Raw genomic sequence first — 11,063 nt, 5'->3', positions numbered from 1 at the left:
CTCTTACGCAATGACAAACCGATCCACCACCTCTGCTCGCCCCTCACCGACAATGAGGAGCGGCAGCAGTGCGAGGTGCAGAGCAGTGATTGGGCGGCGGGGTGAGGTGCGGAGTGCGCGGAGGTGCTCGGTGATGCGTGGGGGTGCATCGGCGCGCGGGGGAGCGGCGCCCAGCCAGAGGCGGCAGGGCGCAGGGGTGCGGCGGCGGGGCACATGTATTTTTTTTTTTGCTCCGGGGCTGACGACGGCGGGAGGATGGCGGGGCGAGAGGGCGGCAGGGTGGGAGGGCAGTGGGCGGCGGGAGGGAGGGTGGCCGTGGGGGTTGGGTGGGAGGGCGGCGGGGTCGGTGGGATTTTTTTATTTTTTAATACCTCATTAGTACAAGTATTTGACCTGGTACTAAAGGTCCCCCTCTCGATTGCATAACCAGTAAGGTGTTAGGAACGGGTACAGGTAATCATTTCCAACCGCATTGTATCCGCTAATCCATTTCAATAGAGTCAGTGGCCCAAGACCTTATGTTCAAAAAAAAGCTCAAGGCCCACCCATGCAAAGAAAAATAGAACGACCTGGTGCGCCAAGCTTCGTGCGGTGTCTGTCATCCGTCCGATCTGGTACGTACGAAGCGGCGTGCGGCGCGTCTTCTTCTCTCGTCTCAACCTCCGTTTCGTTCCAATCGCACTCCTCATCCACAGCCCGAGCGGGAGCCGCGAGGGCGAGCGCGAGGCTGCCGGCGGCCCGCCGGAGTCCATCGCCACCTTCCACTGCGCCGTGCGCCCTCATCCCGCCACCACCATGCCTGTCGCCGCCGCAGCTCCCCCAACCGCCGCCGCCCCGCGCGTCGTCGCCGTGCCCGCTGCCGTGGCGGCTCCTGCGCCCCGCCGGCGCGCGCTGCCCCCTCCGTGCCCGCCGCGACAGCTGCTACCCCGTGCCTCCCCTGTATGCTCGTCGCGATAGCTGCTGCCGCGCGCCGCCGTCGTGCCTGCTGCCACGGGTCCCGCCCCTTCATCCCCCGCCCTCGCCGCCGACGCCAACCCCGGCACGATGCCTGTGCGCCCGCCCGGACTCCCTCCCCGTGGTGAGCCCGCAGGCGGTGGGCGGAGGCCAGTGCCCCCCGGCCGGCGCTCGGGTGCGCGGCGGACCTGGACGCCGGGTGCCCCCGCGAGCAGCTCCTGCTCGGCCACCAAGTCGCTGCCCCATTCCCTGCCGGCCGTGCTCCTCCGGTAGCGCCGCCCCATGGAAGCCCCCAGGTTCGCATCCTCCGATTTCTTGGTTACAAACTAAAATGAGAACATGATTTGGATTGTCAATGCTAGTAAAGATTGGAAGATGAGATTATGCTCCAATCTTGTGGTGAATCTGAACCATGGATTGCATCTCTGCATTGCATGCCCGTCAATCTGATGAATGCAGTTCCAACTGAAAAATATTAGTACTAATTAATCAAGTATCCCCAGTGTGTGACTGTAAAATGGGACTGTGACCATGTTTTCTTTCTTGCATAATGCTACAAGAAAACAAGAACATTATTAGAAGTCGAACATGGTCTTTCACTAAATAATCATGTACTTCTTGACTATCATATATATCTGACAAGTTTTGGGGTGGCATCCTCAAAGTTCTCTACAATCTGGCTACTAGCTAGTCTTATCTAGTAGATTAGCATCGAGTCATGTAAACCTGTTGAATTCAGCGCTTCAGGCTTTGATGCCTGCCTGACCTGACAATTGCTGCAGGCACAAGAGCGAGAGTTGGTTATCTTAACATAGTTTAGTGCCTTCCCCTGAAACAGAAAGCAGCATGCATGCCCATATGGGAAATTGTCATTAACTGTACCTCATAGCCAGGTCATGCATGTCCCAAGCAGGCTAGTCAGGACTCAGGACAACCTGAATTTGTCACCTTATCTGAATGTCTGGTACAGAAGGCACACACAGACACACTAGTATACTTCACAAAGTAAGTGTACAGGTATTTTACTGGTATACAGTAAAGGACTACATACATACATACTCTTTTGGTATCCGACAAATCCGAAAGAAAAAGAAATAACCCATCAATCCGAAGCAAATCAAAGCCGTGTAATTTAACCACCTGAATGATCATCATCAGTTTGAAGAAGCAAAGCAATACGGATCATGGATCAATTAATTTAACAATTTGCTATGTTCTGTGCATCTCTGAATCTTTTACTGCTATGCCAACTTTTTGAGTGCCCTACTTTTTGCAGTTTATCCCGTGCTTATTGTTTTTGAGCTAGAATGTTCTCTTTACATGTTTGATCTGCTGTTGGCCTGCAATTTTGATCCAATTTGTGGTGATATCAGATAGTGATATAAAGAAGCACAAAGTGCAGCCATCATGGACTATTCCATTGTTCTTTTCTGATATATTTATCTTGTATATCATCTAAAGAAGCTTTCTTTCAGCTCCAACTTCCTGTTTGGATCCAACACTTGTGTTGGAATCTGTGAACACACATGTGTTATCCATATCATCTTTCAGCTCCAACACCTGCTGGGCACATCACTTTCTGGTGTTTCGTAGTCACGCAACATCACTTAATGTAATGACTGTTTGCAGGCTCTGGAGTTTAGTTTAAAGCTAGCTAGTAAACTGAATGACAAAGTAAACCACAGGGTGGTGGCTGGAGCTAGCAGGCTTCGCTAGGTGTGCGCTGCTGCTGAATCTAGCTAGCCCCAGGAAATGGATCGATCCAGCCGATCCATTGAAGCACCGGGTCATAACAGGATATAGAAATGGATAGACCAGTGCTCCATAGTATATCATGTACGTTGGTGGAGCGAGTATGGTTCGCTCCATGGACCAACCATGAGTATGCCGCATGCCGCTCTGCCAGAGAAGAAGATACAATAAATTATGTTTTTGAAAATGTTGATTTAGGTGTTGACAAATGTTGAATCCACTATTTTAAGAATGTTGGAATAGGTTGTAGAAAATGTTGAATGTATTTAAATATCCTATTTGTTTCCATTACTAATAATCTGAAGGTTTTATATACTCTCAGGTTGATTTGTTGCTGTTACGCCAAAAATTACTATTTCAGCTTCTCTCTTTCAAGCATAACAAGTTTCAGTCAAAATTCATCGACCTTCTGCTCTAGTTCCAAAGATGCTAAAAGGTTTGTTTTTCCTGTACTCTTATTAAGTTTTCTTTTGTCTCTCTTTCAAGCATTACTATAAGATGCTAAAAAGTTTGTTATCAGTATTGCCTAAACAATACTACAATTAGTGATTGCACAGATGCTTAAACATTTCTGCTTATACGTTCTTCAATGTAATAGTTGTTTAAATTAACCTCAACATTTTAAAAATATTGAGTCAACATTTAGTGAACTTATATTCAACAATATGTTATTACATTTCAACATTTTCAAATATAATCTACTGAAACACTTTGTAATATTTTAATATTCAATATCATCAATGTTAATTGTTATCAAACAATTCGGCTTCCAGATTGCTCAATATTACATCTAGCATTTTTATAGATCACCTTTCAACATTTCAAATATACATAATCAACATTTCATATATCCACTTTCAACAATCTTTTTAATACATTTCAACACTTTGGTATATTATCCACTCAGCGTTTCATATTCTTATAGCTAACATATCTGTATATAAAATATAAGTAATCTAATTATGATCTTATAAATTTCACTTCACAGGTTCAACATTTCAGATTGCAGAACAATTTCATTGTCGTGGCTTCAATGTTGCTACAAATTTCATGTGTATTTAGATTTACTTTACAGCTATATTTTTTTGTATTATTCAACAATGATGCTACAGTCCTTCACTTTGTAAATTGCAACTTCAAGTGTTCTGTTCGAAGTCCCCCACCCGTTATTTTCCCCCTTCTCACCCACATTGCCCGGGAAAAAGTCATGTTACCAACATATTCATATTTTTGCGCTATAATTTTGAAATTGTATCCTGGATTAAGCCCAATTTTCCCGCGCAGCAAAAAAGTCAAGAAACTCATACTGCGTCAACGCGCGGCAAAAAAGTAAAAAAAAAAATCGAACTACTTCCCCGCGCGGCAACGGAACAGAGAGAACGGCAACGGAAAAGCTACTCAGCAGCGCGCGCCATATTATTTCTGTTTTGAGCTTCCGCGGAACGTTGTTGGACTTCAAAGCCGAGTAGCTTATCTAGCTAACGGAAGCCAGCCCAACACTGGTGGGCTCGGAGCCTCGAACGCACCACCACGTCCTCCCGTCCCCGCCGCGTCTCCCTTGCTTCGTCCCCTCCCCTCCGCGCCGCCCGCTCGCCCGTCCCTTCCCATCGCCAGCTTGTCATCCGCGCCGTCCCCGCCCGCCTAGGGTTTTCCCCGCCGCCGAAGACCGCCTGAGGGAGGGAGAAAATGTCGTCGACGCCGGAGACGTCGCGGGAGCCCTGCCCGGACCGCATCCTCGACGACGTCGGCGGCGCCTTCGGAATGGGCGCCGTGGGCGGCTCCGTCTACCACTTCCTCAAGGGCCTCTACAACTCCCCCAAGGGCCACCGCCTCGCCGGGGGCGCCACGTCCGCACGCATGCTCGCGCCGCGCCTCGGCGGCAGCTTCGCGGTCTGGGGCGGCCTCTTCTCCACCTTCGACTGCGCCTTCGTCTACGTCCGCGAGAGGGAGGACCCCTGGAACTCCATCGCTGCCGGCGCCGCCACGGGTGGCCTGCTCGCCATGCGCCAGGGCCTCATGGCCTCCGCAAGGTCCGCGGTCTTCGGCGGCGCCCTCCTCGGGCTCATCGAGGGCGCCGGGATCATGCTCAACCGTGTCTTGGTCGTCCCGCTGCCGCCGGAGGACATGCTGCAGTACCCCGGGCAGGAACCTGGCCAGCACGCATCACCTGGCTTCCTGGGAGTGCCGCCGGCGCCGCCGATCGCGGTTCAGGAAGTTCCCGCCCCTGACTCTGGCTCGACTGGGTGGCTTGGCGGTTTGTTCGGGAGGAAGCCGCAGCAGGACAAGATTGCAGGTGGGGATCGTAAGTCGGAGGTGTTGGAGATGGATTTGCCCCCCAAGGCCGTTCCCTCCTTCGACTACAAGTGAAAAAGGTTCGTTTTTTTTTTGTTTGCTTGATTTTGCTTGCAGTCGAGTCCATTTTATTTTGTTGAATCATGAATGTCACCTGATATCACTAGTACGCTGGTTAGTTTCGTGCCCAATGTGAAATGTGAAGATTGAGCCCACTGGTGGGGTCGCAAGAGGATATATGTTAGGAATAGGAATTAACGGATGAAAAGGAAAAAAAATAGTGGCAGCACAATCTGTATTCCTTTCATAGTTTCACATGCCTGGCAAACTGTTGCCTAGCAGCACTATCTGTATTCCTTTCATAGTTTCACATGCCTGGCAAACTGTTGCAACTTACTACCAATTTCGTTCATATGTAGAGGGTATATAAAGTAAAACTTGCTTGTGTTGCATATAGGGTATGCCTTCTGAGGTTATTTTCTTTATGTTCTGCACTTCCGCCTGATAATTTTAGAGGGTTTGTTATGTAGTTGCAAGTCCTTGAAAGAGTTTTGTTCTGATATGAATGTGGTCCACTGAAATACTTATACATTTACATTGGTTCTGTGGGGGAGAAGGCACCTATGTTACATTCTTCCAATGTTTTACGGATTTCTTCATGATGCATTGATTGTTGAGTCGTGTTTATTACCAAATTGTATAAATTGGAAATTGATTGTTGAACTGCATGTGCCAATAGAGAAAAGAGATGTTGCATGATAGGTACACCAATTTCAAATTGCCTGACCAGGAACAGACATATTGATAGCACATACCTTAAACTACTAGTTCTACCGATGGTTGTATTTTAGCTTTTCTGTTGTTTATAAGTCTGAATATCCCATTCACCAATATCCTGTTATTAAGTATATCCGAGAGGGCTTCAAAGTTGTGTGCATAATCTATGCTACTATTTTCAATTGTCATTTTTTTTTCTCAATCGCCTCCTTGTACACTTGATGTTAGTAGTAGCAAGATGTGCAGATCATATCTGAAAATCTTATTATCTACCAGAGTTTCAGGGACTTATTTAATTTGATTTCAACATGAGTGTAATCAGGTTTCTTTTCAGTTCAAATCAGCTATGCTTTAGTGGTCTGTATTCTTAAATAGCAATTATAAAATTGCCAGTTGCAATTGCCATAGGCTCCAAAAAAATGGTTTTTAGGAGAATTTTTTTTACATGTACTGCATCAGGTGCTGCATTTACAGTGAATAGTTAGGTGGAATTTTATTGTTGTGTGGACATGATGCACTCCGGCCTGAAATCCTTAGCTTTCTCTAGTTCTATGCTTGGATCAGGGATGATATTCTTCCATTCTATTGTGTCGTTTGTTTGTTGAATGTTTTTTTCGTTAGCTATAAGAGTTCTAATCTTTCAATGGATTCAATAATGATTCATTTCCTACATGGTTGCTATTCATATGAATATGAGAGGATCCTAACTCCACACATTATTGCCTTTTCATGTTCTGTGATACTATCTGTCTGCCAATTGGAATTTCAGTAGCAGTATCCTTAGTATATTACTAATATGTTCGACGTACAAGCTTCCAAGAAAGTACTTAGTGTTCATGATATGGCTGCAAGTGTGGTAGTCCACCTACGTTTTGACTGAAAATCAGTTGACTTGTCTTTGAGAAAGCAAAGTTGCAATGTGCAACTGTAGGTACGTTTTATGATGTTTAAAAAGTGAATTTTCAGGTTTGGTGCCTCTGTCTGATTGAGTTCTGTTTGGTGCCTGGCTAGAGGACGGAGACTGTATAACCTTTTGTGCTTTTTTGCTTTACTTGTTTGTGATTGCATACCAGTATTTTTTGTCTTGCTATGATTATATCGATTTTCCAAGTTTCAACAACAGATGAGTAATGTTATGGGTCTTCTGCATGTAATACAGGAACATTTTGTCCGACCTTCTCTTGCCTGTGTGATATTGACCTGATATATTTTGTGCTAATAAACTCCACACGTTCGTATTGTGTAGATCATTCATCCTACTAGCAAGGAGCATTAGAAGTTTGGAATGACTCACAAGGCCAGGTGACAAAAGAGTTGTAGGACAAAAGTAAGCTTATGCTTGAGTTCCAGGAAACAATTTTATTTGAGAAAATTCGGAAGAATCAAATAAATTTTGACTGTTGGCCAAGTTGAATGTAACTTCACGAGCTTATGTTTATAGTATGCGGTTACAAGAGCAAAGCAGCTACAGATGTATTCCTTATGTAGGTACATCAAATGGCTCAATTTTGAAGTGGGAAATTGAGAGTCAGGGCACCTCGTGTGTTCTAATATTTTAACTTTGTTCTGTTGGCACAAGAATTTCTGTCAATTTGTGAGGTTTCTATGGCTGCCTCTCTTCTATCGTGCTGGTTCAATTCCCGTGCATCGCCACGGACAGCATAGGCTTGGCCTTCCTGATCGGCGCGCCGTGCGGCGGCGCCTTCCACTTCGTCAGGGGGGCCCTCCGCGCCTCGCCGCGGGAGCCCAGGCCGCCCGCGCCCACGCGCCCCGCGTCGCCGGCTGGTGGGACGCCTACTCCGGCGTGTGGTGCGCCTTCGAGGGCGCCGCGTCCCTCGCGCGCGGGAATGAGGACCCCTGGAACTCCGTCGCCGCCGGCGGCGCCGCCTGGGCCCTGCTCGACGCGCGCCAGGGGATCCGCGTCGCGGCGCGCTCGGCGGTCCTCGGCGCCGCCTGGGGCGCGTTCATTGAAGTCGCCCTCATCGTGTTCGCCCGCGCCTTCGTGGAAGCGCCGCGGTGGCGTGAACCGCCGCCGGTGCCGCCGAAGGATGATCCCGCCCTCCAACCGCCGGCTGGCCATGCACCGACGTCGGGCGGCTTCCTCGGGATCCCGCGCCAGCCCATTGTGGTCCAGGAGATCGCCGTCGATGACCTACCCTCGTTCTGGCGCCAGCTTAATTAGTTAATTATTAATTATGTATCAAGAACTGAGTTGCGTTTTCTTCCCGGTAGGGGAAATAGACTGAATATCTGCTTTCTTCTGTTCTCTGAAAGAGCTTTCCAGCAGTTCTGGCCTTTATGCATATCGTAAACATAACGAGTCCTCTTAGAATTTATTTACAAAAATTATAGGAAAAATCATATCTATTTAAGAGTGGAGCTGGATAGTGCGGATGCACATCGTCTGAGAGCACGGAGGTTGTCGGTGTTCGTCTACAAATTCTCAGACGCAGTGTTCGTCTACACGGCCGTGTAGGTTGTTAACACGCCGTGTAAACGTTACTCTACGGTCTACCGTGCAGTTTAGGGTCTAAACGGTGATTACACAGTTCAACCATTTACATGGTAAAAAAAAGTCCTACACAGGCTAAATGGTGTACACGAAACGGTGATTACATAGTTTTACACGGCGAGTAGACCATTTTAAACAATGTTTAGGCGATAGGAAAATATGAACTACAACTAATTGTGAATCAATATGGCATTTGTTATTTGATTTGAGAGCTATCAACTAGTAACACCCAACCTATGATTAGATCTTTAGTCAATTTGACTTTTAAGCTTTGTAACTTTTTATATTTGGATGATGAAATATCAAAATTTCTAATTTTCATTTGCATAAGTATGAATTTTATTGTAATCTATGTACATACCGTGTACACTCCCTACTCGCTACTTGAGGGGTGACCGAATAACTGCCGTTTAGCGTTTAGGTAAACATTGCTCACACGATACGATTACCATTGGAGCCCTCAAACACCGAACGCTGTATACATCCATTCGGAAAGGCGATCAAACCTGATCTTCCCTTTCCAAGAAAGCTACCCCACCGCGCGCCGGCACCCGAGACCGGCAGGCGGCAGCTAGAAGATGGGCTGGCCGGATGAGCCGTCGTACCATCCCCTCCGGAGCGCCGGCGTCTTTGGCTTCCTTGGCCGGGTAGGCGATTCCTTTTTGGCTGGTTTGACGGCCGGATCAGCCTACTACTTCTTCACGGGCTTCCGCAACTCGCCCAACGGTCGCCTCGCCGGCGGCGCCCGGGCTGTCCGCGCGTACGCGCCCCGCCTCGCCGGCTCGTTCGCAGCCCTCTGGGCTGTCTGGGGCCTCGTCGACACCGCGATCCTCCTCGCGCGCCGGAACGAGGAGGATATCTGGAACACCATAGCCACCACCGCCGCCACACGGGGCTTCACCCACGCACGCCGGGGCGTCCGGTCAGCCGCCCGGGCCGCGCTCGTCGGCGGCGCCTTTGCCGCGTTCGACGAGGGCGTCTTTATCGTGATCGATGACTCGGTCTTGGTGTCGCCGGCCCCGAAGGTGAAACGTCCACACGTCCGTACTGGGATCCCGCCGCGCAAGCCGGTTGGGGAGGTTCCTCCTGCTGAGATCAGACAGGATTGGCGGTGGCGGCGGCGGCGGCCGTAAGTTTGAGAAGAAAGTTGCAGACGGGAAGAGACAGTGTATGCACTGAAACTCTGCGTGAAGTTTCGTCTCAAATTGGTATTCTTATTAGACAGGAACTCAGGATACTCTAGAGCTATGTCTACACATCTGTCATGATTGTTTCTCCATTGCGCATATACCTGCCTTTTCTTATGGGCGACATAATTTTTAGTTCACCTAGGTTTTCATTTGGCTTTGTCGGTCTCGTGATCTTTAAGAACATTGCTAGATGCTAGACATCGATGACATATTTTTCTAGCAAAATATGTTGAACTCTGTACCAAATTCAGTTGGAGATTTGTACAAACCTTCTCTGCCATGACAAGATGCTGAACTAGAGAGATGGCTGAGTGGCCATCTGTTGGAGCCCGTAGCGCTACGAAGGTAGTACTCGTGTTGCGTGGGTGGCCGAGGATTAGGACCCCGGCGGCGGCAATGGATGGCTGGCGTCGAGGAGCAGGGGGGCGCAGGGAGAACAGGCGTGCACAGGGGTTCGCCAGGAAGCGAGAGAGATTAACTCAATCTCTGGCTGATCTCTATTCAACGTGAATGTCCAATACTTATACAACAGTTTGCTCTCACAAATCTTAACTAACATTAATAGATAACTCTCAAAGGAAACAGCACTCCTAATTCTTTGGACTCTCTAACTAACTTGCTTGATGTCGCACGCCAGCCCTGGCTCCCCTAGCCACGGTCCTTCCTGCGGCGCCTATAGACGTGGCCGACCATAACATCTCTCGTCCTCGAGCTTGAAGGAGGGATGTGCTTCACGGAAAGCTTCGACGGGCTCCCACGTAGCTTTTGACGCTGGCATGCCGGCCCACTGTATCAAAACGTGCCATACGCCTCGGCGCAGGCTGCCGCGTAGGGCGCGCTTCGGTTGCTGGAGAACGCGCCCGTGCTGGAGAGGAGGCCAACGTGAAATGTGTCATGAACGCGCGCACCATCCGGCAGCTGTAGTCGATAGGCCACCTTGCTCACGCGGGACAGCACCTGATACGGTCCTGCATATTTGGGCCCCAGCTTGCTGCGAGCGCCGGCCACCAGGGACTGGGCGGGTCGATGTAGCAGCCGTAGCTAGACCTAGTCCCCGACGGCGAACTCGAGATCGCGATGATAAGCGTCGTAGTGTCGTCGAGCATACTCCTGTGCTTGGAGAAGACAAGTGCGGACCTCCGCGAGAAACTCCTCGCGGCTGGACAGCATGGTGTCGACGGTGTCGGTGCGGGCGCTTCCCTGGTCGTAGGGCAGCAAGGCCGGCGGCTGCTGACCATAGACGACGTGGAACGGCGATGTCCGTAGCGCTGAGTGGAACGAAGTATTGTAACAATACTCAGCCCATGGAAGCCAAGCCAGCCAGTCACGCGGTCGATCCCCGGTGACGCAGCGGAGGTACATGGCGATGGTTTTGTCCACCGCTTCGGACTGCCGTCGGTCTGAGGATGGAACGTCGTGCTCAGTCGCAGCTGGACACCGGCCAGCCGAAACAGATCGCGCTAGACGTGTCCGGTGAACACGGGGTCGCGGTCGGTGACGATGGAGTCGGGGAAGCCGTGCAGGCGCACGATGTCGCTAAAGAAGGCGCGCGCGACGGAGGACGCCATGTATGGATGGCCCAGCGG

The 11,063-nt window shown here is 49.5% G+C and overlaps 2 protein-coding genes and 1 long non-coding RNA gene across 3 annotated transcripts; all 3 read left to right on the top strand.

Annotated features, from left to right (window-relative positions):
* Positions 1-669: 669 nt before the first annotated feature.
* On the top strand, positions 670-3,880 carry LOC105913581. The gene is made up of 3 exons (XR_001162982.2): positions 670-1,250; positions 3,029-3,142; positions 3,695-3,880. It is a non-coding gene; the product is annotated as an uncharacterized LOC105913581 (long non-coding RNA).
* A 425-nt stretch (positions 3,881-4,305) lies between these two features.
* LOC101759313 (mitochondrial import inner membrane translocase subunit TIM17-2) lies at positions 4,306-5,073 on the top strand. Its single transcript, XM_022823609.1, has one exon. The coding sequence runs from the start codon at positions 4,393-4,395 to the stop codon at positions 5,071-5,073; it is 681 nt and encodes a 226-aa protein (XP_022679344.1). The 5' UTR covers positions 4,306-4,392.
* A 3,792-nt stretch (positions 5,074-8,865) lies between these two features.
* LOC101766514 (mitochondrial import inner membrane translocase subunit TIM17-1) lies at positions 8,866-9,420 on the top strand. Its single transcript, XM_004986847.1, has one exon. The coding sequence runs from the start codon at positions 8,866-8,868 to the stop codon at positions 9,418-9,420; it is 555 nt and encodes a 184-aa protein (XP_004986904.1).
* The last annotated feature ends 1,643 nt before the right edge of the window (positions 9,421-11,063 follow it).

The sequence above is a fragment of the Setaria italica genome, chromosome IX, assembly GCF_000263155.2.
Source record: "Setaria italica strain Yugu1 chromosome IX, Setaria_italica_v2.0, whole genome shotgun sequence".
Classification (NCBI taxonomy): Eukaryota; Viridiplantae; Streptophyta; class Magnoliopsida; order Poales; family Poaceae; genus Setaria; species Setaria italica.
The sequence above is the reverse complement of the archived record's forward strand: the minus strand, read 5'-3'. Positions and strand labels throughout refer to the sequence as shown.

What these genes read in the sequence shown, in the direction of transcription:
- LOC101759313 (XM_022823609.1), top strand. Translation starts at nt 4,393, where the DNA reads ATGTCGTCGACGCCGGAGACGTCGCGGGAGCCCTGCCCGGACCGCATC.
- LOC101766514 (XM_004986847.1), top strand. Translation starts at nt 8,866, where the DNA reads ATGGGCTGGCCGGATGAGCCGTCGTACCATCCCCTCCGGAGCGCCGGC.